Source organism: Cheilinus undulatus, linkage group 18 (assembly GCF_018320785.1).
Source record: "Cheilinus undulatus linkage group 18, ASM1832078v1, whole genome shotgun sequence".
NCBI classification, from domain to species: Eukaryota; Metazoa; Chordata; class Actinopteri; order Labriformes; family Labridae; genus Cheilinus; species Cheilinus undulatus.
Window position 1 is genome coordinate 4762077 of NC_054882.1, and position 27163 is coordinate 4789239.

Here is a 27163-nt window from a genome sequence, read left to right on the forward strand (position 1 = left end):
TGTTTTCTTTCCATGTTTTAACTTTATTTTAATGCAAATAGACAATCAAAGTCAAGAAATAACTCTTAGAAAACAATCAAGAATAAAAGTTTAAAATAAAAATCAAATCAAATGTGCATAAAGATTGTCTGAAAATCTTTTATTAAGAAGAAACTGAAGCATCAAATCTTTATCATCATTCAAACAGATGAAGTATTTACAGAAACAGGGCACTGGTTTGTCTCAGATGGTAGCAGACAGATGGCTACAGTCCTCGTCACGGTGGTCCAAGGTCTGACTCCTGATCCTAACTCCTGGAGTCATATCATCCCTGTCTCTCGCTACCCATGTTTCATCTCTCTATAAAATCTGTCCTATCTAATAAAGGCATTAAAAAGACAAATAATAAAAAATATATGTTTGCAGAATAGACTTAAAGCAAAGTACTCGACTGTCATTAAGATTTTGGCAACATTACATGTAAAATTTTTCCTCTAACATAAGCAGAATTACATTCGCCCTTTACTGATATGTATGCTTGCAAACATGCTCTGAAATCTGGAGATTAAACTGTGAAAACTTTATTTCCAGAATCCAAAATGATCATTCTTCTACAGATCAGATCGGCTCTCAGCTCTTGTGATTTCCAGCTGAAGACTGAAAGAGAAAAAGGACATCACGTCACTTTTTATTCAAATTTTAACAGGCATTTAAACTGACTGAGGTCGTTTTTACATAGAAAATATAAGGAAGTTAAGTTGTCTGGCTTATATTAGACCCCAAAAGCAAACAAGAAGTGAGTTACAGGCAACAAACAGAAGGAAAAAATGATAACTTTACATCAGAAAAGAAAGAATATATGAAAATAAGGGAGGAAGCAGGCAACAGTACATTCAGTTTTAACATTTAAACTAATTAATTAAAATGCAGGAATTCCCCACAACAAGAGGTATTTTAATTTAAAACAAAATTGTAAGTAATGGTGTCTTTTTTTATACAAACTTCTCATTTAAAATGTAACACCATTAACCTCTCACAGCTGCATTAAAATGTGTCATAAACCATATTTTTACCACTCTAGAACATCCTTATAGACAACAATATTTCAGTTTACTGTAAAATATTTATCATCAAGTACAGCTAAATTTTTACCTGAACACTGAGACTACCAGGTAATGTAAAATAAGGCAGAATAATAAAGAAAACAAGCCTCACTGTGCATGTTTTGGATCATAGATGTAGTGAGAGAGTGAAGCATGGAGATGGTGGAGAACAAACCTGAAGCTTCAGCACCAGAAAAGTCACGAAGGCTCCGTAGAAAAAGCTCTTCACGATGAAAACCGTGTAGGAGAGTTTGGCGCTCTGGGTGACCCTCAGGTATTTCTCTGCAGAGGTCAAACATTCACATGAGTTAAATGATCAAAAAAGGAGAGATCTGATGAGCTTTTGTTTGATATGGAGGCTCTAAGCAGACATGAATCTTTAATAGGGAGCTGCTTTTTAAGTAAATTTAAAAGTCAGAATTATTTAAAGGATTTTAAGTGATGCGTTTTGGACATCAAGATGCCACATGACTCCACTTCAGTACATGCATCCATATTATTCATTACCAGTCCATCTTCAGTGATGACCTGAGATCAGAACCCACTCAGTCTCTTTTATTCTAACTACAGCCCATGTATCATGAAGCTGCTGCTGATAAGAATGAATAGGGGTGAATAAGTCTCAATGTAAAAGGCTAGTGGTGCCTTTTGAACCGCTTTTCTCCCTCACGTTGTCATAAATGTGCTTTAAAATGTCAGTGTTATACAAGTTAGCAAAAAAACCTTGCTGGTTATATGACAACTCAGGTCATGATGACAAGGGAGTCGCAATGTGTTCATCATGGCGACTCAGGTCTAAGCCTCTTCTCCAATAGTACATGTCTGCATGCTTGCAGGCAGCAGTTTCAGGACCATAGATCTGGGACCGTAGATTCAGGACCATAGATCTAGGACCATAGATTCAGAAGCATAGATTCAGGACCGTAGATCTAGGACCGTAAATTCAGGACAATAGATCTAGGACCATAGATTCTGGACTATAGCTCTAGGACCGTAGAATCAGGACCATCGATCTAGGACCGTAGATTCAGGACCGTAGATCAAGGACTGCAGATTCTGGCCCATATATCTAGGATATGTGTTTTTCACAACAGTGCCACTCAATGAAGTGAAGCAGTATTGCAATTAAGTTGAGGCAGTTTATGGATTGAGGATTTAGGACCACAGGTCTAGGACCATGCTGTGTTTTTGCTTGATTCTGCACAATTTTGATAGGCAGAAATCTAAAGTTCACTTTAAGTGCTTTTTTATGTTATTTGTGTTTTCCTAGATTTTATATAACTGTTTTATGCATGTTGAGTTGTGTAAGCCATATTTTTTCCACTAACATTTTGACTGCTTGCCAAGTACAGGCTAAATAATAATCTTTTATGGAACAGACTCTTGAATTCCTTTGTTATTTCATTTTACTTGTTTTAGTTTATACAGAAGAGGATTAGGGCCCCTAAAAAAAAAATTGAGATGCAGTTTTTTTTTGTTCTGAGACGACAGTCTCAGACTTTTTTCAGGAGTCAAAATTTTGACTTTTTTCCTCAGAATTCTGACGTTAATCTCAGAATCAGAAAAAAATAGTGCATCTCAAAAAAAAAAAAAAAAAAAAAATTCAGTGGCCCTTATCCTCTTCCGTAAGTTTAACAAGTTTTTGTTCCACTAACTTTATTGTTGTTTATCAAAACCCCTTACTCTGAAGGAGGTAAGCACACTTCACTCATTAGGCATGGTGCCCTGATTGTTGTCCATCAAAGTCATGAATAGTAGCAATAGCTAACAATCTGTATTTAAAAGAATGCCCAGAAACACACATGTGCACAAGCAGGGTCCTAGGTCTACGGTCCTGAATCTGCTGCCTGATCCCACAGATACGCTCCTCTCAGTCTAAGGGTGCACTCATGCTAGGCAGTCAGTACCATGCCTGGGCAAGTTTAAGCCTAAAGTCCAGCACGTTGGACCAGTATGAGTGCATTGTTCCTTGAGCGTGGCATACTTCCCTGACAGGTGGGCTAAAGCACAAATGCAAACGAAGGAGCATTGGGGCATAATTTGGGGTTGTTTGCCTTTTATTGAAGAGACAGCACAATGAATAGAGAAGGGAACAGAGATGAGGGAGTGGAGGATGATATAAGGTCAGACTTGAATCTGGACCACCCGTATGCATGGGGCACAACCTAACCACTAAGGTGTCTGCACCCCTGCTATTGTCTCTTTAATGAGATAATTCAAGCCTGATTCTCTGTTTTATGCTTTTGAAGCTTTGAGAAGTCAGTCAAAATCTCCTGAAAATTCATAGATGTTATTAATCACAGGTGGATGGAATAAAATAGATGTTTGTCCATACAGGGTCATGGTGAAACAAGTTATTTTGTTGCTGTGAAAGGTCAGAATGCATCATGCCATGCTGCTTCTTTAATGAGTGAAGTTCAGCCTGTTTCTGTATTGTTCATTACAGCTCTGAGAATCTGGGAGAAATATGAGAAAATCTCCAGAGAACGACAGGATGTTATTTGTTATTGGACATTTAATAATGCGTGTCTGCTTAGATCTTCTGTAATTTGTGACATAATGTATTTAATGATGCATAAATGTGGACATTTACCTCTTGACAGGGATCTTCCTTTAGCTGTCAGAAAAAGACAAGAATCAGGTGAGTTTACAGGATTATTTGCATTATTTTTTAGCATAAAAAAATCAGATGAGATTATTAAATAAAGAAGAACAAACCTTCTACTCCTTTAACTGAAGCTGTTGTATCGACCGTTGTTTTCCCATCATAGAAGCTGACAGTACAGTTGAACTCATTTCCAGGATCATGCCAGTTTTCATCCGAGACCCTCAGCCTGCTGCTGATCCTGTACGTCCCTTTTTCTGTCTCCAGCTTGGCGGCGCTGTCCGTGGCCACGCCTGAGCTGATCTTTTGCCCATTGAGGGTCCAGTCGATGCTGACGTGGTCCGGGTAGAATCCATGAGCCACACAAACAATCGTCTTCTTCCTTTTCTCCTTCTCTTTCTGGTTTTCACACTCTTTTAGAGAAGGTGGAAAAACTTTGACTGTCGGCGAGGTGATGTCACGATTTGGTTCTGGTTAAAGAGAGAAAAATAATGTTTAAATCCAGGCAAAATGCAGGTACAGTAAAGGAAATCATCCACCTGAACACCAAAGCTCTGCAGACTGTTCACCTTTCAGTGTGTAGATTTATTTCACACAAGGCCAGTTTTTCTAATCTACAAGACGACTGAAATAAAGGAGCTGAACAGTCTACAGAGCTTGTTTTTTTTCCCTGCAGTTAAACATTGGGTTAGGACATCAATTTTGGAGTTAAAAAGGCCCAGAGGATCTTTTTGAACCCTCAAAACTAAGACTAAAAATATGATCATCATGTCAACTTACACTAAGAGTGATACAAATATTTATCATGTCCTCTGAGTGGACAGAAATCTCTAAAATAAACTGCAGATAGATCCAAAACAAGCTATCTCTGGTCAATATTTTCATCCTAAAAATGAGGATTAGGACTAAAGGGTGCAAGGGACTTAAAGGACCTCATTGCACCTTTAAGATAATGCAGATCATCACAATGTGCAGACCTCACACCTAGGGTGATTGAAAATATATTTAACAAGTGTTCTAACTGGATAAAAATCACTGAACTAAAGCTGCAGATAAAGCTACTAAAACTAAAGTAAGACAACAAAATTGAATCAGAAGGGACTGGGTTAGGACAAGAATTTTATCATGAGCATCAGAGCACAGAAACAGGAATCCTAAATGTTTTTGAAGACCTGGAAAACACAGTGGGAAAGAGCTAAATGTCCTGGAAAATCTGCTGCTGTCCTGGAATGTCATTTAAAATTCTCCTTATTCAGTTTTAGAGATTTTAAAATCAGAATACGTTGTGCTCAATGGTGTGAAGGCTCATCTCAAACAGTGAAGGTAGTTCATGTTTAGTAGTTTCAATGTTATTGCTGAGATCTTACCAGAGCTGTGAGTCTGCTCCCTTCTCCAGAAATAAGAGAATATAAACATCAGACTAAAATACTGCCTCGACCACAGAGCTCATTACAGCTAGGATATGTTTGCTTCTTTCACTTTAATGTTTTTTCACTAAGCAGCACAAAATCTCATCTTTTTTAAATTCATGTATTATTTTTTTTTTAAGTTTTCAATCTCTGGAAAAGAAACGCTGTTTTGCTAAAGAGTCAAACATCTATAGTGAATTCTTTAAGTGCAAACATCTTGAACAGGAAGTGTGATTAAAAAAATTTGCAGTGTTTTTGTGGCTAACAGTGCATAGAAATTTGCATCCTTAAATCTAATTTTTGTGATGGATGAAATGTGCGAATTTGAAAAATGCCTTCCTTTAATTCTTTAAAGTTAGATTAAATGAGACTGAACTACAGCTAAGCCTGATGACAGATCCAAATGTACCTTTTTTAACATAAAACTGAAAGGTTGAACTATTCTTTATATTTATTTTTTATTTTATTTTGAAAGGTTGAGTTTTTCTAGTAAACTTTTTCTGGAAAATGCTCACAGCATACACAGACGAGTGCATTTTAGAAACATCATCGTTTTCCTGATTTTTAGTGGATCATTAATCCAGACAATTTAACACAGATGCAACAATCCTGCATGTGATTTTACTTATTTTCTTACCAGGAACTCCTAATTTAGCCACTCTGCCAAAGTGAGCAAGATTTTAGTTGGTTGCAAGGTTACAAGGCTGCAGACAAGACTGCACAAAGTCTCTGAAATTAAAACTCCTAAAAAGGTCCAAGGTTCAAACAGTCCCTCATGTCTGATTTCATTAACTTGCAGACAAGTTTCTCCTTAAATCCCGCAGTTTTAGTGATCTTATTTAAAACACTGAGTTTAGTTCCAGCTCTAAAGTTAGCAGGGTTGAAGTCATCAGCACTGATACAAGGCTGCAGGAGAGACGACTTGATCTCTGAACTAAAAGCAGCACGTCTGTGACATTTAACTTCTAATTTAAGGTCTATTTAAGAGAATTACTTTACAGTAAAACGGTGGTAGACCCACATAAAAAATTTGCATTAAATCTTGTAGCTTTTGAAATTTATCTTACCTAAAACAGTGAGTTTAGTTCCAGCTCCAAAGTAAGCAGGCACGAGGTTGTTCACACAGATACAAGGCTGCAGAAAATCCTCTCAGCCCTCTCTGTAGAAAGCTGTCTTTAACATTTAACTTCTGATTTAATGTTTCCTTTAAAGCTGTGATCAGAACCATCATTGACTGTAACTTGGGAAAGTTCCATATTTTCTGCTTTTAAATCAGCTTTTTTGAGATCCTAATGAATGAAAATGCCCTCTTTGATAAACTTCTGTTTTAAAAGCCAATTTGACAGCATGAGAAAAATGCCTACCCTCATCTCAAATTTGGGGCATTTTTAGATGGCTTTGCCCTTTAATCTTGCAGTTTTTGAGCTCATCTTACCAAAAACAATGAGTTTAGTTTCAAAAAATGCATCCACTCTATTGCCAACAGTATTTCACATAGCTGATAAAAACTCCGTTTTGGAGGACAGATCTTTAATTTTTGGCTCAACTTTAACTGCAGAATACACAACATGCCTTTTACATGCACAGATCTACTATCCTACATTAACTCCTGTTATACTTTAAATAAAAAACAGCTGTTTCTAAGCATAAGAGGAAAAGCTGATCAGATAAATACCCGATATTGCATGTAATAAAACTTAAATTTTATTTGATTTAAGTGAAGTTGGAAAAATTTTCTTACCTAAAACAGTGAGTTTAGTTCCAGCTGCAAAGTTAGGAGGAACATGGGTCCCACTAATGCAAAACTGCAGGAAAAAACTACTGAACTACTCTACACTCAGAGCTGTACGCTGTCTCTGACATTAAAACTTCTGTTTTTAAGTCTATTCAAGAGAAAGAGAATGTAAAATATCCTCGACTTTTACCTGGTGAGATACAGATGAGTTTGACATTAAATTTTACAGTTTTACCACTCATCTTACCTAAAACTGTGAGTTTAGTTCCAGTTCCAAAGTAAGCAGGATCAAAGTTGTTCACACTGATACAAGGCTGCAGAAAAATCCTCTCAGACCGCTCTGTAGAAAGCTGTCTTTAACATGTAACATCTGATTTAGGTTTCCTTTAAAGCTGGAATAAGAACCATCATTGACTTTGACCTGGGAACAAGTTTGCTCATAGATCTGCAGTTTTTGTTATCCTAATGAAAGCTACATGCTGTCTCAGGCTTTAAACTTCTGATATAACAGCATAAAGAATAACATCAACCTTACTTGGAAATATGGGGGATACTTTGACAAGTTTACTATAAAATCCTGCAGTTATTCTTACCTAAAACAGTGAGTTTAGTTCCAGCTCCAAAGTAAGCGGGCTGATTATAGTTCACACTGATACAAGGCTGCAGAAAAATCCTCTCAGCCCTCTGAGTAGAACTCTGTCTTTAACATTTAACTCCTGGTTTAAGGGTTCCTTTAACGCTGGGATCAGAATCATCCTTTGACTTTGACTTGGGAAAGCTGCAAACATATTTGCCCTTAAATCCTGAAGTTTTTTTGATCCTGGGGAAAGCTACATGTCTCAGACATTTGACCTCTAATTTAAAAGCCAGTTTAACAGCACAAGAATAACGTCTTCCCTCATCTCAAATTTGGGGGATTTAAGACAATTTCAACATTAAAACCTGCTATTTTTTTGCCCATCTTACCTAAAACAGTGAGTTTAGTTCCAGCTCCAAAGTAAGCAGGGTTGACGTTGTTCACACTGATACAAGGCTGCAGAAAAAACGGACTTATCCCTCTGAACTAAAAGCTACACATCTGTGACATTCAACCTCATATTTAAAGTCTATTTAAGAGAAAGAGTCTACAGTAAAACCCTGACTACAACTTGGTGAAGTTACAGATAACTTTGTCCTTAAGTCCTGTAATTTTTGTGCATTTCTTACCTAAAACAGTGAGTTTAGTTCCAGCTCCAAAGTAAGCAGGGTTGTTGCTGTTCACACTGATACAAAGCTGCAGAAAAAACTGACTGAACTCTCTGACTGACAGCTGCAAGTTGTCTTAAACTTCTTATTTAAGGTTCTTATAAGAGAATGAGATTAGACAAAACCCTTGACTTGTACTGGGAACAGCAAAAGCTGGTTTTGTCATTTAAATCATGCAGTTTTAGTGCTCATCTTACCTAAAACTGTGAGTTTAGTTCCAGCTCCAAAGTAAGCAGGATCGTACTGGTTCACACTGATAGAAGGCTGCAGAAAAATCCTCTCAGACGCCACTTTGAAAGCTGTCTTTAACATTAAACTTCTGGTTTAAGGTTTCCTTTAAAGCATGATATTAGAACCAACCCTTGACTTTGACTACATGCCATATCATACATTAAACTTCTGATTTAAAAGCCAGTTTAACAGCACAACAATAACTTATTTCCTCATCTCAAATTCTGGGGATTTTTAGACAGCTTTGACATTAAACCCTGTAATTTTAGTGATCATCTTACCTAAAACAGTGAGTTTAGTTCCAGCTCCAAAGTAAGCAGGCTCATAGTTGCTCACACTGATACAAGGCTGCAGATAAAACTACTCAATCTCTCTGCACCAAAAGCTGCAAACTCTCTGACACTAGACTTTTGAATTAAGAGTAAATTAAAGTATGAGGCAGTAAACACTTTTGACAACAACTTGGTGAAGTTACATACTAGTTTCCTCTGATATTTTAGTGATCGTCTTACCTAAAACGGTGAGTTTAGTTCCAGCTCCAAAGTTAGCCTCTGCCTGGAAGCTCACAGTGTTTCATAGAGCTGATAAGAATAATCCGGGCTCAGAGCCAAAGTTATACTCAATCTTGACTGCAGAATAAGGCTTTCTATTTTTCCACTTCTTATATGCACAAAACTCTTACTTAACTTTGTTTTTTCCCCCTCTAAGAAAGGAACTTTTGTCCATAGTGCCATGAAAGCTCTAAAACTACACTTCTGAAACTCTATGATTAATAACATCATTAAAGATTGAATGGATTCAGCTGTGTTTGATTTGTTCTGGCAGCTTTTCTTACCTAAAACGGTGAGTTTAGTTCCAGCTCCAAAGTAAGCCTCGTTGTAGGAGCACAGAGACTTTCTACTGTGACAAAAACTCTTCCTGATGTTTCTTTTGTGTCTCTGTCACCTCAACATTTTCCTCACTTTAGCACTTTTCACATGCACAAACTTTTACCAACTTTCAAATCAAATCAAATCAAATCTTTCTTCATGAAACTTCATCTATGTCACAGCCTGATTACTTTTACTTTACTTTTCATGATCATTAAGACTAAAATTGAAATAATAGTTATTTAACTGTGGATGACGAGGAATCAGCCAAGCTTTCTGTGCACTAACGCTTCACACGTTTACTTCTCTGCCTATTTATTGATTCATTCTGTGAAATAACTGCTTACAGGATCATCTTCACAAGCTCAAACAGAGACATCAATTTATAAAATGTAAAGATTTCTTACCTAAAACAGTTAATTTTGTTCCTCCACCGAAGTAAGCTTCATAACCACCAGAGTCACAGTGAGCTTTAACTGAGCTCAAAATATGACACTACTTCTACAATACCTCTTTACTCCTGACTGCCTTTGAATTATGTTCTAGATTTTAAAAATATATACTCTTTTTGCATCCTGACTTTGCTCACAAAGGACTCAATTTAGATCTCTTACTCACTGAGAACAGTCCGTTTAGTCCCCTGCTCTGAGCTGACACTGAATTATGAAGAGTTTGTATTCAGGAAGGCTGTTTAACAGCATGTTCTGCAGACTTTATCATAGACTTTAAATGTTTTGCATGTTTCTCACCTAAAACAGTTAACTTGGTTCCTCCACCAAAGTAAGCTTCTCCTCCACCAGTGTCACAGTGAGCTTTAACTGTGCTCAAAACAGGACACAGCACCTACTTTCTTACTTCTCTGCCTGTTTCTTAATTATTTCTGTGCAATAACTGCTTACAGATCATCTTCACAACTCCAAACTGAGACAAAAATTAATCAAAGTAAAAGTTTTCTTACCTAAAACAGTTAGTTTTGTCCCTCCACCAAAGAAAGCTTCTGCTCCAGTGTCACAGTGAGCTTTAACTGTGCTCAAAACAGGACCCTACATCTACTTTGCTTTTTATATTGTGGCTGCTTTTCTAAACTTTCCTTCAACTTTTCCTGCACTACTGTTAGATTTTGAACATTTAAACTTTTCCTTCACTAATAATCCTTCTTGTGTTTGTTTCACGTCTCTTCCAGGTGAAGTTATCAGAGGATTTTTTGTCATTTACTCACCGAGAACAGTCAGTTTGGTTCCTGGGCCGAAATAAGCTTCGTACTGACACAGCGCTCAGACGTAAGAACAAAAAACCCTGAGCTCCACTTTTAAGGCCTTGGCCACAGTAAAGTTCCTCTTACTCTTATTTATAATCAGATTAAAATATTTCTCACCTAAAACGGTTAACTTTGTTCCTCCACCAAAGTACGCCTCTGTAGTTGTCACAGTGAAATCCATCTGTGCTTAAAACGACTCCAGAGGCTGGTTTTACTTCACTCCTTCACTTTTAAATCTCACTTTTCTTTACTTACAGTAAGCTTTCACTGTATGCAGGATTTTTGATGCATCTGCAAAGATTCCTCAGAGAATAAGATGCACTTTAGCTTGATTTAGTGTCTCTAATGAGGGGAACTCAGCAGAGGTAAGTTTGATGTTTTACTCACCGAGAACAGTCAGTTTAGTTCCTGCACCGAAGTGAGCTTCATAATTGGCACAGAGCTCAAGCTTCATGGCAAAAAGCTCTGAGATGAACCTCAGACTATAATGACCCTGCTATTTTAGTTATAAAACCACATTTGGACTGTTTAAAGCAGGTTTGACTCACCTAAAACGGTCAGTTTGGTTCCTGGTCCAAAGTACGCTTCGCCGGCACCGTCACAGTGCAGAAACACTCAACACCAAACTATTTACTCTTTTTCTACCTTGGATTTCTTTAGCATGGTTTTTATAATATTTCTGTGCCAACTTAGAATCTAATGAGCAATTATTGAACTATCTAATCATGATAGAAAATTATATATTTACCTAAAACAGTCAGTTTGGTTCCTGGTCCAAAGTACGCTTCGTTGGTGTTGGCACAGTGCAGAAACATTCAACACCAAATTCTTTGCTCTTTCTCTATCTCTTATATCTTTGGAAAGATTATTCTAAGATTTCTATATCTATTTAGACTTCACTAAGCAGTGTTTAAAGAATTAATTTATGATAGAAAATTATATATTTACCTAAAACAGTCAGTTTGGTTCCTGGTCCGAAGTATGCTTCAGCATTATCACAGTAGAGAAACACTCAACACCAAACTCTTCTTTCTTTTTCTACTATAGATATATTTGGGAGGATTTTTCTAACAGCCCTATCAGTATAAAGACTTAGAAGCACATTAAACCTGTCGTTTATGTTGAAAAATTTTGATATTTACCTAAAACAGTCAGTTTAGTTCCTGGTCCAAAGTAAGCCGGCTCAGTGTAGCTCACAGTGTCTCTGATCAGCTCAATATTTCACATTTTACTCTCTGATCTTTTCTCTCACTCTAAAATCAACTCTTTCACTTTTTCAATTCTTATAAAGCTGTAAAAGCTCCAACTTACCCAGAACTGTGAGTTTTGTCCCCTTTCCAAAGAAAGCTTCAGTTCCAGAGTCACACTGAAACTCTCCTCTGACAAAAAGTCAGAAAATTTCTGAATCTTCACAATAAGACTCAGAGTAAAAATCCACAGTATGGAGACAATTAAATGTTCAGGATGAGCTTCTTGGTGTTTAAAGTTGTTTTACGTTTCACCAGGATGAGACAAAGAGACATCCGAATGCTGAACATGTAATCTTTGAGTCTTTAAAAATGTTTTTCCTGCAGATTTTCTACCTATAAACACAGTTTTCATGCTCCCCAGTCCTCCTGACCTGGTGTTTTTCTCCATTTTTGCTGTTTTATTGCTCTCTGACAGTTGGCAGCAGTCTAAACAATGCGAGTTAATGGGTCGAGGTTTTTGTACGGCGGCTCTATGGAGTTGTATCACCGTGGCCCCCTGTCCCCACGGTGAAAAAGCATCATACAAAAACCTGGTGACAGTTTGTTTCTGTGCTCAAGCATATCTCAGCCTCCATCTCTGTGGGAGCAGCTGTGCTGAGAGACGACTGCTGCTATTTCTGTGACAGCTAAGAAAAGAAGAGAGGAAACAGAGCTTTGTTTCTGTCTGATCAGAGGGAGGGACGTCTGCTGGTCACACCTCTGCATCCACACCGTCAGCTGTGAGCAGGAGGGTGGGTATATAACAGGAAACTTTCTCGACTGTTTAACAATGTGAAAACATGTCACTCATCATGATAGACACAGAGTTCACTCTTACTCTGCAGTTTGTCTCAGTTTCCTGATGCACTCTGATGCCTTGTGGCTCATTGTTTTGTCTTTTTGACTAATAGTAGATCTCACACGTTTGTCCCAGCAGCAGGAAGTGTTTTAAGGGATGTACAGTGTTACATTTATCTCATGTTCCATCTTTTGCCTCCTCATGCCAGAGATTATCAGATATCTTCCTATTAAGATTATATTTTGGGGTCTTTTTTTAGCCTTTATTTAGACAGGACAGCTATCTACAGTGCAGAATATTTAGCATTAAGGCTTCAGTTAATCATGCAAACATATCAGGATGATCTTCATCTGCAGTCCCATTGCACGCTGATGATATAAACATATAAACCTTGTTAAATGCTAGAGCAGAGCATAAAGGCAAAAAGCTCTATAAAAAAAGAAAGTGAAAGAAAACTACAACAACTGCCCAGTAGTCACATAAGAGACACACAAGATAAGACGTTTCACATCTCCATATGCAGAGATCCTTTCACATGAGTCGGGGCAACAGCCCATAAATGATGGAGGGCGGAATATTCTGTCTGTCACATTCGTCACAGGCCAATCAGAGTGATCAAACATATGACTCAGTGGACGGCAACGTTCTTCTTTATCAGCTGAGTGAAATTAAACTCTCGCTGGAGCCGTTCAGGAAAAAAGCAAAAAACATTTTTCCGTCAAAAAAATCTTTTAGTGTGATTTTTACTCTTCTCAAAATGAAGAAATGTCGTCCAGCTCTGATCAAACTGCTGCTTTAGCAGCTGGTGTCTTTCTGTGCTGTGTTTGCATTTTCTCCCTGTGCATGTATGGATATCTCTCCAGGTACTTCACCTCCCACTACCAAAGACGTGCCTGTAGGTTAATTGGTGACTCTAAATTGCCCATAGGTGTGAATGTGCCTGCTTGTCTGTCTCTATATGTCAGCCCTGCAATTGACTGGTGTGAACCCTGCCTCTTGCCAAATGATGGCTGGGATAGACTCTCACCCCCCCATGTGACCCCCAACAGGATAAGCAGCTTAGAAAATGGATGGATTCTCAGACTGGGAACAAGCCTGAAGCTTTGTAAGATGGAGCTGCTGGTGACAGACATGGAATCTGGACAATCCATTGGCTTTGTAAAGTAAAAAAAACAAAAAAAAAAACAAAGACTCAGTGTTTAAGACTGCAGAGAGCACAGATGTAAGACAAGTGGGAGGAATGGACACTATTCAGAACAAAATGCCCACAGAATAATAAAAAGATGAATAATTCAGATGTTGATACTGAAGGAACTGGAGGTTTAACTCCCAACAGCAAATTTAATGTACTTATTACTTCTTATTTCCCTCCATTATTTCTTGGAAATGTTAGATTTTAATGTCTAATGTTCCTCTGTGGGCTTTATATGTATAAAATGTTGAAACAATCAATATAAATTAAGGTTATATTATTTTTTAAAAAGCAGAGAGAGGGTCTCTGACTGTAGACAAATCCCACTGCTGTTGTCCTTGCTGGCTGCTGTAGCTGCTGCTAACTGTCTGTGACAGGTAAAGAGATGTTTGGATAAAAAAGTTAAATAGGTGCTGATAAAAGTGTCCAAAATCTAACGAGTTCACCCCTAAAGTCCGTTTAAATTCATGTCAGATTAGACAAAAATCCCTCAATGCATCCTTGAAATATCGAGTCAGTTTCTCCTTGAGGCATCCTCGACATCTGTGCAAAGTTTGAAGACACTGATATATTTTTCATATTCACTCTAGTTTGTCTTTGTGAGCAGCATATTTAGGCAGTCTTATATCCATCCGGCTCGTTTATTTTTATGTCTAAATGATTCATCTACAGATATCTTGCTGTGAGGTTACTTTGATACCAAGCCTTACACTTGGTAAGGCTTGGTATCAAAGTAATGGTAATCCTGTATAATCCCTGTAGAGAGCAGTGTATGTTAATCTCTCAGGCTTGGTAAACTTTCAGAGTCTATCTGCAGACAGAATTAAATAATAGAGAGGTTTAGAGATGTTCTCAAAGTGACACAGATCAGACTCTGCAACGAGAGCACTAATGTAGTGGATGTATTAATGTGACGATGTTAACACCTGTTTGTTTTAATCTGAATGATCAGCTCTGTGGTTTCACAGAAACATCTCTGAACTGTGCAGAAGCAGCTCTTTTAATGAACTAGAGGAATTCATTTTTCTTATTAAAGACTTCTACTTTTAGGCTACAAATACTTGTTTTATTTCTAGTTCATATTCTGGGAGATTACAGTATTTTTACTTGAACATTTAGAGTGTTAATCAGATGGTTTTCCCTTCTGTAAGCCCCCTTTATGTACTTGCCTGGAACCCCCAGCTCTCAGTCCTTATAGGTGTGCATCAAATGTAAGGCTGAGTTATATTAAAAGCAGAAAAATGGATAAATGAAGGTCTAACATGGGCTACTTTTCCTGACAAGTGTTTAAAAATCAAATTTATTAGAGCAACAGTGGCAACCTAAACTCCTCTAATCGAACTGCATGATCCAGGTCCAGGTGTTTGCAGTTAAATTTCAGGGCCCACCAATTTCTCAAATGTTTTCACCAGTACTTTGATGAAAACTAGCACTAAAAGTGTGCCCAACCTTCTCAAAACCAGTCAAAGACTAAATGTGCTCATAAGATGGAAGTTCACCCCCTTTTTACCTACTTTGCACAGAGAAACACCCCTTTTATGCCCATATATGGGTATGAGACTGCAGGGCAGTGTGCAGACACAGAAAACGCACAGGGTTAGAGGTAGAGAGCCATTGGGAATACCCAATTTGAAAAAAGCAAAACAATCATGTGCATGGCTCCAAGTATAAAAAATAAAAATTGTTCTTTTTTTTTTTTAGATTTATTTTTGGGGACTTTTCATGCCTTTATTTGATAGACTCGGAAACAGGGAAGAGAGTGGGGAGAGACATGCGGTAAAGGGCCACAGGCCGGATTTGAAGCCAGGCCACCAACGTACACGGGTAGCGCCTGAAACCACTCAACCATCCACTCGACCAAAAAATGTTTTAAAGAGGATGTAATGCTGCTTAGAATGAAAAATAAAAACTGATTGATTTACTGTATGATATTTAGCGCCAGAGATGGAAGTATCAGCTATAAAGATACATTTTGACTGGAAGATGTCCCTAATTCAGATAGTGCTGTCATTAGAAACAAGGTTCATCACACTGCAAAGAGAAAAGAGTGCACACCACATGAAGAAAAAAAGTGAGATCTGGGAGACACTGGTAAAAATAAAGGATGCACCTATACCAAAAACATTATCAGGTGCCAATACCAGTGTTAATTTTGTCGAGTAAAACTATGACTAAAACTATTCGTCGACAGCCTTTTTTTCCATGACAAAAACTAGACTTAATAAAAATAGATCTGTGATGACTAAAACGGACAAAAACTAAGTTTAGATTTCGTCAAGATGACTAAAACTAGACTAAAATGTAAAGTAGTTTTCGTCGGACATTATAAACCCATCACATTTCTCCACTGTGGGTAAATCTGTCAAAAACAAGTGTGTATAGTGTATAGAACACACTACCATGATTTGGTACCAGATTTAGGCAAGAAGATGAATGCTTGGACTAAAAGTAAAGACTAAAACGTGAGTACTTCTTATGGACTATAACTAGACTTAAATGTTTTGAGTTTGTGTCGACTAAAACTAGACTAAAACTAAAAAGGATAGAAATGACTAAAATGTGACTAAATCTAAAATGCATTTCATTTAAAGACTAAAACTAAGACTGAAATTAAAAATAGCTGCCAATATTAACACTGGCCAATACTAGGTCTAAATATTCTTACTTAAACTCACAAGAAATTGTAGATACTTTCTTCTTACTGCAGTGCTTTGGTCATATTCATCATTTTACATATATCAGTTTTTACCAATATTGCGTGAAAAATAAATAAAAGATGACTAGATTTAAATCATATATTTATGTTATTTTGTAATATGAACATGCAAAATAATTAAGATACAATAATGTGGTTTTGTGCTGTCATATAATCACTCAAATATGTGTAAAAGTCCTCTGGAGTGTTTCTAGATTTTTGTTTTCAGCTAAGAAAAAAATCACAGAGAAGAAAACTGTTAACATTAAAATCCTTGTAAGAACAGTTAATGAGTGAGGCAGAGCCATCCAAGCGATTCACTTGTAACAGATTAACAAATGTAGCTGTATCATTGATTATTGGGTTTTAAAACTCCTGGGACAGCCTCTTTTCCAGTCTAATGACTTTGGGTGGTAGTGACTGATGACGTTCCTTAAATGTTCCTCTGTAGTTTGAAACCAAATGATCCCAGCTCCTCCCTGCGTGTGAGCCATCTGTGGCTCATGTTATCTGCACTAGTGTGTGCTCTGTGTGTATCACTGTGACTAGCAGCACAGTAGTAGGTGCTGCTGTCGCTCAGGATCAGCTCAGTAACCTGAAGGGTGAACATGTTGTTGGAAGCATCCAGAGTCTCCTTGAATCGACCGTTACTCTTGTCATACTCTTTAATGAGGAACTCTATGGCGGTCCCGTGGTGCTTCTGGCGATACCAGAACATGGTCTGGCTGCTCATACTGGTCCCTTCACCCAGCGAGCATTTAAAGTCCGCTGTGAGACCAGGCTGAGACATCCTAGTTCCAGACTGATGAACTTTGACAGGGAGACCTGCAGAATATGACAGAACACTTCCAAATACGTGATATGAACAGTAAATGTGGTCTGTTTGTCTGTAAATCCATCATGAGTTTCTACATGAACCCACCTGACCGTAAAAGAAGAGACAGAAAGAGGATGATGAGCATGTTAGTGATGAAGCTCCTCCAGCTGAATGAAGGAGGATCAGTAAAGCCATTCAGTACACTGACACCAGGAAATCACATGACCAAATGCTGACATAACTGTGATGTAAAACTCACAATGATTCTGTTTCTGATTCTGTTTATTCATGTCTGGTAGAAGTGGGATGTAGGGTTTATTGTTGGAGTGCAGACAGTTAGCTGGCTAAACATTTAAAGTTAAATCCCTGCAGGTAGAATTACTACCAGAATAACTACTGTAGTTGAGAAAAAAAGAGGAGTAGGCGGAGGTAGAGCAACAGTCTGATCCAGCGGAGGCTTCACCCTGGCTCTGCTTCCCCTGTCCTCTTTCTGGGCTTCTTCTGCAGACAGTTTCGGTGTTTTCTTTTTCCCTGTGCAGTGTTTTCACCAGGAATGGTTGAGCTTTCCTAGAAAAGGCCGTTACAGGCCATGGGATGGAGTTGGTAGTATTGACATCATCATTTCCTGGAGCCTGTGACCGCTGACGGTGGGAATGCTGTTTGGGATGTGATGGCCATGTTTTAAAAAAAAAAAAAAAAAAAAAAAAGATGGATAAAAAGGGCCTGCATGTTGGTGTGGTGGTTGTTGAGAGCTAGCATGGAGAGGGGGTGTCTGTTAGGCACCAGAGCTCACTTTCCAGCCTTCCTTCAGTGTTGTGGGACTAGAAAAACTGTCCTTCCCTCCAGCAGTGGATCAGATTGATATCTGATTTATAATTTGGCTAAAATGTTTTTTATTCTCATAAAATGTTAATGGAAAGCATTCCAATAAAACCAATGCAACAGCTCCTGTGTAGAATTTTTTTTTCATTAGGTATGCAGCGTCTACATTTCATATGACTGGTTTTGATCAACAGAAAATCTTATAATTAACTTTAAACAATTCCCATTAAAATATGAGGATTTTACATATTCTAAGTCTAATAGCAGAATTGCCTGTCTTTTTTTGGCCAGATTGTGATATCTGCCTAACTACTCTCCGAATGCCAATGATTCATTCTGCCTGATTGTCTATATCCTCAGCCAATCAGAGTACTTGTTACAGTCCATAATAATTTTATGCCTAAGTCTCCTATTAATTATTAAATTTATTTTATTATTTTTATTATCTGTATTAAACCACTTTTATTTGTTATGTAGTCCTTGTTGCAGCTTTTTATTTTTAAGAAACATCTCCACACATCTGATGGAACTTACCTTTGCAGTATAAATAAAGAAAATCCTTTGTGTTTGCCTTTTTCTTTTTTCTTTTTTTTTTTTGAAAACCTTAAAATATGTCTTGGGACATTATGTTATGAGGCAAACGGTATTCTGATATTTAATTTTTTTCTTATAACACCATCTTCTCACCACCAGTTAAAAAACCTATGCTTTTTGGACTGTTGGTCTAAAAATAACTGTAAGTCACCATACAAAAATTGTTCACACGTCTGTTTTTTCGTAAACTGTGTATTTAACACAAAAAAGAAACTCATCCAGAAGTATTTCCAGTATTTTCAGCTGTGTGCCCCATGATTGACAGCTGTCAGTGATTATCAGGGAAGGAACGTGATTGGCCATTCGATTTAGGCGGGCTTTTAAACAATTAAGCCTGCCCACTCTGTAACGTCCAAACGGAAAAGCCTTGAACCGTGAGGGCACCAGGGCAGTTTACTGAAAAATTAATGCTTTTCTGCTTCTCCAAATATAACCGTAAATAACTTTTTTTCAAGGTAAATCGGCCATGTCGCTATCATGTCTCTTCATAGAATTATATTTCATGAATGACGGATTACAATGAGCTAGAAGCGGCTGGCTTTGGACTCCGGGACACATCAACGGTTGATCCTGAACCGTTAGCCGTCTGCTGGAGGAAAATCCTGAACCGGAGTTTTCTAAGTCTTTGTCCAGATTTTGGAAACTTCTGGAAGGCTTAATTCATCTTCATGAAGTTGGATGTTACTGCCTTATTCCCCAAGGTAAGTTACTTTTTCCTTTGTAAGCATTTACTGTATTTGATGTTTCACTGTCGTCTGAAGTTTATCGGACATTTTGGTCTGGCAAATGCTCTGTGTATGTTGATGGAAATTTTTATGTAACGTTTTACTTGTTTATTATATATTTCTGGTATTTTTGCGGCTTGTTTTGCATCTGTATTTCTACCATGTTTCCTGACAGGTATTGTAAACTTGGTGTTTGTGGCTTTGGCTAAGCTAGCAGTCGGCTAACTGAGGTATGGAGGTGTTGTGGCATAAAAAGTGACCGTGTTAACTGGTGACCTGCAGTTAAATGCATCTGCGGTCCTTGTAACTACATGGCAGGTATTGAAATCCAGAGGAATGGCCTTTTCATTGTTTTTCTCTTATTACATTGTTGACAATAACAGCCAGATCAGTTTTTTTTTATTGAATAGATAAACTGTAATACTTAGCTGTTTGTGTCACTGCTGAAATGTGCGACATTGCACTTCATTGTGACCTTTGAGGTTTATTTTCTCCAGGTTTTGCTCCATAATGAAATGTTTAAATGATGGTTGTTTTGTCTCAGAACAATTTTGGTTAAAAAAATCTGCAGACTATATAATCTGATTATTCTCAAAATTCATCATAGAAAATTATTATTGAAATAGCCTTTTTTTCTTGGTTTAGGCATGCCTTGCATTGTACTAATGCACATATGTACAAACCAAGCTGTATCACTTATGTCACAGCAGTTATGACCACATTGTCATGACAGAAAAGTGGAAGGAGACAAACAGCAAGAAGTAAGACAGCACCTTTGTATGAATAACACCGTCTTATTGTGCTACATGTCAGGATAGGAATGTAAATACCCAGCAAGATCTTCAGGAAGCTTGTTTAGGATGCTTTGTGAAGCAAAACACATGCTGATGGTCGTGTACCCATATATGAGGTATGACTATTAACAAACAGGACTAATACTGGAATATAATTCTTGAACTTAAACATTTGATCACTTCTGCACACGCTTATCATATTCAAATTTTCATGCAAAATTTGGCAAACTGTCTCTTTATTAATGGAGACTATTTCTGCTACCATTCTTATGCTGAGTCGTCGATCATTTTGGCAGTTTTTCACATTTGTTGAATGCTTTCAGAGGTTTTTGATGTGCATATGCAGAATGTTCACTGTCATGGACATCCTCTCTGCCATCACAAAATCATTTGTGCCATTCAAACGTGCATGCGACATGCAGTGTTCCCCATACACCTCAGTGAATGTATGAATTGAATAGTGAATGTATAGATATATGAGTAATGTATGAGTATTTGGCTGCTGTTTCACCAAAAATTTCAAGATAATGCGTGGTCTGTTAAGTACAGAGCCCCAGACATGACATGGTCCAAGAAGAATTAAATTGTGGCCACAATATAGCTTTAACGTACGCCACAATTTGTGGCCACGAAGTAGGTATAATGTGCACACGAAATACTAATTTGTGGCCATGAAGTAGGTATAATGTGCGCACAAAATACTAACTAATAATTTTATTATCATTCCTGGTCAGCAAATCGAGCATACCTTCTCTAAGGTCTAAGGTAGAGGCAGTAGAGGGGCTAAAGCTACACGATGGACAGGGACAATATGATTGAATTTGATTTTAGTTTGGGAATGAGCTACAGAGACATTCTGAAAAGCCTGGCATTACATCTCTACCGAGAAGCAGTTAAATAGAATATTGAGGGGGAGCAGGTGGCCTAGTGGTGCTCCCATGTACGTGGGTGGCCCAGGTTCAAATCCGGCCTGAGACCCTTTACCCCATGTCTCTCCCCCACTCTTGACCCTGTTTCTGACTCTATCCACTGTCCTCCTCTATCGATTAAAGGCACAAAAATACCCAAAAATAAATCTTAAAAGAAAAAAGAATATTGAGAGCCAGGTTGCTTTACCAGCGGAAGTACGACTTGGATGCTGGGATAGGAAGATGCGCTCAATTTGCTTACCTGGCTGTCCAGGACTGATGTTAGTATAATTAATTAGTAATTTGTGCGCACATTATACCTTCTTTGTGGCCACAAATTAGTATTTTGTGGCCATGAATTAGTATTTCGTGTGCACGTTATAGATATATTGTGGCCACAATTTATTTTTGTTTGACCATGTTCTGTCTGGGGCTCCAGACAGAAAGTACAGTTTAGAAAGAAGTTAAAACAAAGATGAAAAGAATGACACTGCTCAGATATAATAAAGAAATACATATTTTAGTGTAATATCATTACATGAAAGCAGGATGAGAAAAACTCCAATGATAGCTGGTGACACCTAATCTACAAATGTCTCACTAACAGAAAGTAGAGGGCTGTTTTAGCGTGGGAGTGGCCTCAAAATACATCACTGTGCTACTGGCAGCACAGAAATACACAGCAGAGTCTGATGGAGTCACATTCTCAATAATCAGACCTCCTGTTGTGATGTTGTGTCTTGTAATCTTGAACCGATTCTCAAAATCCTTCTCATTGACAGGTTCAGTCGTTCCATAGCTGTATCCAATCAGATTCATCAAACCAGTGTGTGTTTGCTGGTACCAGAGCATCAAATTAAGACTTCCATCATCATGACTGCAGCTGAAGTCCACCCTGGCTTTGTCATTGACTATTTTTGGTTGAGATGGATCAAACCTCACACCGACTGCTTGATCTGTTAAGAAAATAGAGTTTAGAAAGAAGTTTAAAAAAAAATTGAAAGAGAGGCACTGCTGCTATAATTTAAACCCCACCCACATATTTTAGTGTCATATCATTACATGGAAGCAGGACGAGAAGAACTCCAACAATAGCTGGTGACATCTTTGACGCCTGATCAGCAAATGTCTCACTAACAGAAAATAGAGGGCTGTTTTAGTGAGGGAGTGGCCTCAAACTACATCACTGTGCTACTGGCAGCACAGAAATACACAGCAGAGTCTGATGGAGTCACATTCTCAATAATCAGACCCCCTGTTGTGGTGTTGTGTCTTGTAATCTCAAACCGTTTTTCAAACTCCTTCTCATTGATGGGCTGACTCCCAGTGTAGCCGTATCCAATCAGATTCATCAAACCAGTGTGTGTTTGCTGATACCAGAGCATCACATCAAGATTTCCATCATCATGACTGCAGCTGAAGTCCACCCTGGCTTTGTCACTGACTATTTTTGGTTGAGATGGATCAAACCTCACACTGACTGCTTGATCTGTCAAGAAATTTTTTTTAGAAAGCAGTTAAAATCAAATGAAAAGAGAGGCACTGCTGAGGAATAATAAAATCATATTTTAGGTCAAAATCATTACATGGAAGCAGGACGAGAAGAAATCCGATAACAGCAGGTGACATCCTTGAAGCTGGGTAATCAGCAAATGTCTCACTAACAGAAGTAGAGGGCTGTTTTTGGAGAGGGAGTGGCATCAAACCTCATCACTGTGCTACTTGCAGCACAGAAATACACAGCAGAGTGCGACAGGGCTGCTTTGCGTACAGTCAGACCTCCTACCACTTTGCCTTTTGTCTTCTCTGATTTATTTCTCGTCAGCTCAAATTCCCCTTCAAACTGACCCTCGTAGGAAGGGTCAGTCTCATATCCATAACCAATGAGGGTCAGAGACTGGCTGTCCTGTCTCTGTTGATACCAGAGCATCAAAATGAGAGTAGTGTCATCATGGCTGCACTCAATGTGGACCTCAGTGTTCTCCTTCACTATCTTTGGAGGTGACTGATGAAACGTAACAGCACTCACTTGACCTGTGGAGAGAGTAGATTCACATGAAAATTTGATTCAACAACAAGCTAAGAAAGGCACTGCTATGATTTATTGAACCTGTTTTGTGAGCATTATCAACATAAATTTAGAACATTTGATCCAATTAAATTTAGATCTTACATGAAAAAAACATGAAGAGAAGACCAAATAGGCTCTGAAGTAGAGGCATTGTTGAACACAGATGGGAGAAAAAGCTCTGATAAGACTCTCAGTGTAAAGTGGGAGGCGTCTCTGTGGTTTAATCATCATCCCCACGTTCTCTTGATAAAACATTCATACATGAGCTGTGCCTCCACCTGTTGGCTGAAATTATTCAGGACAGTTATCAGCGCACCTGCAGTAATCATAAAGTTAACTTTTTATACATTTTTTTTTTAATGAATAGTCGCTCATTTATTTTTTTTGTATGTCCATAAAAACTAGGATGCTAGAATGTACAATCCTGGGGTCTATTGTAACATATATTAGCATGAAATATGTCTGATTCTTGTTTGTCGAAGTTGATGTATCTGATGGATCTCGGGATCATCTCCCCCAAGTGGTTTCTTTTATATGATCTCTGATAACGGCAGGTGTCAGAATGATATCTCAGACTTTCTGGCTGCATGTTTTTGTCACAGCTCTGAGGTGTTCCACAGCACTGTGCAAACTGGCAGCACAAAAATAAACAGCCTCATCTTTCTTCTGAACGCTCTGTATTGTCAGAGACAAATGCTTCTTATTATTATTCAGTCTCTTTGCCTCGAAACCAGACTTGAAATCATCTTCAAAGGTTGAACGTCCAGCTACTACCATCACAATTAACTGGAAACTTTGTCCTCTGGGCTGTTTGTACCAGTACAGATAATCATAATCAGTGTCATTTTGGTAGCACTTGATTTCTGCAATGCCATTGGGAGGACGGGAGATGTACTGGGGCCACTGAGTGATCAGCACAGACTGAGAAACACCTGAAACACAAAAGAGAACAGCTTAAACCCTCAGGTGAAACCTTGAAGGTACAACCAATGCAAATACTTAAAAAACACAAGATGAATGTTAAAATAAAATGTCAATGGGACACGTGTTTTGTGTCTGTTTTAGTTTTTATGTACGTTAGCTACCTGCAGCCCAGAGCAGAAGGAAAGTCTTGGTAGTGATGCTGTGGATCATTCTGGTTCAGGAGAAGGAAATGTATGAAGATTCAGTGAGCTGACACTTGAGAAATGTGGGGAGGAAATGATCTAAGAGTTTCCTCTGAACTACGAAAAGCCCTATAAAACAAGACGTTTGACCAGGAGGTGGTGACTTTATTTTGAGTCTCACAGTACATTACAGTGCATGTTGCCAATTGTCCTCTGCTGAAATTCATTTTTTGGGCTATGTTAGCAAACCAAAACAGCTCTATATTTAATTTACTGACTTATACCGTCATAAAGCAAGATAATACCAGTAAGTGAGAGATGTCCTGCCTAGTTGTAACATAAAAAAATAGGTGATTTGTTTATGTGTTGTGATTATTGGTCTATGCTCTTCTCAGCTTTTCTACTGGCAGAGTTAATACTGGACTAGACTTCCTGTGAATTTGATAACGGCAGGTGTCAGAATGATATCTCAGACTTTCTGGCTGCATGTTTTTGTCACAGCTCTGAGGTGTGCCACAGCACTGTGCAGACTGGCAGCACAGAAATAAACAGCCTCATCTTTTTTCTGAATGCTCTGTATTTTTAGAGACCAATGCTTATTATTATTATTCAGTCTCTTTGCCTCGAAGCCAGACTCGAAATCCTCTTCAAAGGTTGAACTTCCAGCTGCTACCATCACCATTAACTGGAAACTTTGTCCTCTCAGCTGTTTGTACCAGTACAGATAATCATAATCAGTGTCATTTTGATAGCAGTTGATTTCTGCAATGCCATTGGGAGGACGGGAGATGTACTGGGGCCACTGAGTAATCAGCACAGACTGAGAAACACCTGAAACACAAAAGAGAACAGCTTAAACCCTCAGGTGAAAGCAGAAGTTCACCCTAAAGCTACAACCAATGCAAATAATTACAAAACAAGAAGAATGTTTAAATATTTCAGTGATACAAATTTGTTTTGTGTTTGTTTTAGTTTTTTATGTACATTAGCTACCTGCAGCCCAGAGCAGAAAGAAAGTCTTGGTAGTGATGCTGTGGATCATTCTGGTTCAGGAGAAGGAAATGAATGAAGATTCAGTGAGCTGACATTTGAGAAATGTGGGGAGGAAATGATCTCAGAGTTTCCTCTGAACCAGAAGGAGTCCCATAAAACAAGACGTTTGACCAGAGGCCTGTACGACGAAGCTGGATTAACAAGCCTTGGATATCTCTCCGCTAGCTGGGTTGACTTATCGAGACATTTGCAATCCGGATCATCTGTACGACGAAGCTGGTTATCAACTTGCTCATTTCAGCCAGGGTTTTCCAATCTGGATCAGTGCGCACTCACATAAAAGGGGTGGTCTTTGCAGCGCCTGACCAATCGCAAACTTGGAGAAAAGCAGAGCAGCTTATTTTTCCATGGAGGAACAAAGTATAATTCTTCAAAAATACGAGGAATATAAGTCTATGATCCAAGCTAGAAGCAACACTGTCGCTTCAGCCAAAGCCAGGAAGGAATACTGGCAGAAAATTGCTGACTCTGTTAATGCGTAAATTCGCCAGATTATACTATTTTAATTCATGGGACAATATAAACGGACAGCACTCTGATCACTCAGTGTCACTTTATTACGGCACAGATGTTTGGGGCGGAGCTTCCTCAGCCAGTTTTGTGTTGTAATATTAATTCCTCACCGTGACGGCAGGAGTAGTGGAGCATTCCATGAATCCATGTTTCTGCAGTTATGCCATGTGTGACCATTATTATTAACCCCGTTATTTCAGACGCAACCCTAGTGGAGCAAAAAGAACTTGGGAACAAGTGAAGAACAAATAGAAAAACAAACTTCAAAGCGGTGAGTGACAAGGCTTTATTTCTCCACACTGTCTCTGTTGTTTAGATGAAATCACCGGAATTTATGTGATATTGTTTGCAGCCCACAGGAAAAAATGCAACTTAAAGAAAACAGGGGAGGGCCTCCTTCACAGGAGTATACTCCTGCAGAGGAGCTAGCCCTCGCCAATAATGAGGGTCGGTCTTTGATGGAGGGTGTGGAGGGGGGAGTGACATCAGACCCCGGTGGAGGTAGCAGCAGTCAGAGCACCTCATTCATTCAGGGTATGTTTCAGTGAGTCCATGTTAAATCACGGCTTGCTTATAAAACACAATTATCCTATATACCATTTACTGTAGGAGTAAGTAGGCCAGGCTAATATGCATTTTCTCTACAGTTGATAGTGAGACTTTAACAATCACACTGCTGCCCCCACCCACACCAACTCTGTCCTGTATAAACCATAAAATAAAAGTAAAATAAACTTGTCATATTTCAGCTGTGGTTGGTGACTATACATTAAAACTTTTTTTTCCACATCTTGTGTAGCCTAGTCAGGAGGAGGCTGGGAATGAGGAGACACTTTCTGTGTGCTCAGAAAGACCATCGCTGGTACAACTTAGTCCTTATTTCCTGGTTTAATGCACTTAACAATTCGCCTTTCTTGACACAGATGAAGTCTGGACAATACGGTGGATGCTGGTGTATCTTTGTCTGTACGTTGTCCTAATAAGTGTGCTCAAGTGCTTTCTACCCTATAAATAATCAATTGCTATGCTTATTTTACAGGAAGAGGGAAACCCTCCTGAGCCTGAGCCCGTGGCCTCCACTTCAAGACAGCCAAGAGATGTAATGAACTCTAATTTAACGAGGGCAGTCAGTGTGACACTGGCATTAGTTTAAAGCAAGCAATGAAAATGGCTATGCTGAACCAACTGTAGTATTCACTTTGTTTCAGGTCGGAGCAGACTCTGTGAGAGCGCTTTATAAAAGGAAGATGGAGCTCGACATAGACTACAAGAAGCTTAAAATTAAGATCCCAAGGCTGGAACTGGAGAAACTTGAGCATGAAAAAAAGGTAATTCAGTGATGTAGGCATATTTATTTTCAGGCATGGTGAAACATTAAGTTCATACACATTTTACAAGGTCAAATTCAGGC

The 27163-nt window shown here is 38.4% G+C and overlaps 1 protein-coding gene and 1 long non-coding RNA gene across 2 annotated transcripts; one reads left to right on the forward strand and one right to left on the reverse strand.

Annotated features, from left to right (window-relative positions):
• Positions 1-122: 122 nt before the first annotated feature.
• Positions 123-25228, reverse strand: LOC121525748 (M1-specific T cell receptor beta chain-like). The gene is made up of 8 exons (XM_041811855.1): positions 25180-25228; positions 24718-25017; positions 23039-23043; positions 10822-10876; positions 3801-4157; positions 3676-3699; positions 1258-1364; positions 123-636 (listed from the first exon to the last, which is right to left on the reverse strand). Exons 1-8 carry the CDS (start codon positions 25226-25228, stop codon positions 610-612), a joined length of 924 nt encoding a protein of 307 aa, XP_041667789.1. The 3' UTR covers positions 123-609.
• LOC121525751 lies at positions 18973-27079 on the forward strand. Its single transcript, XR_005993267.1, has 3 exons — positions 18973-19283; positions 26792-26851; positions 26961-27079. It is a non-coding gene; the product is annotated as an uncharacterized LOC121525751 (long non-coding RNA).
• The last annotated feature ends 84 nt before the right edge of the window (positions 27080-27163 follow it).

Coding starts and splice junctions, on each gene's coding strand:
- LOC121525748 (XM_041811855.1), bottom strand. CDS start 25,228: ATGATCCACAGCATCACTACCAAGACTTTCTTTCTGCTCTGGGCTGCA. Junction 3,700..3,800: donor TTCAGTTAAAGGAGTAGAAG/GTTTGTTCTTCT, acceptor TTTTTCTGACAG/CTAAAGGAAGATCCCTGTCA. Junction 1,365..3,675: donor AGGAAGATCCCTGTCAAGAG/GTAAATGTCCAC, acceptor TGACCTCTGCAG/AGAAATACCTGAGGGTCACC.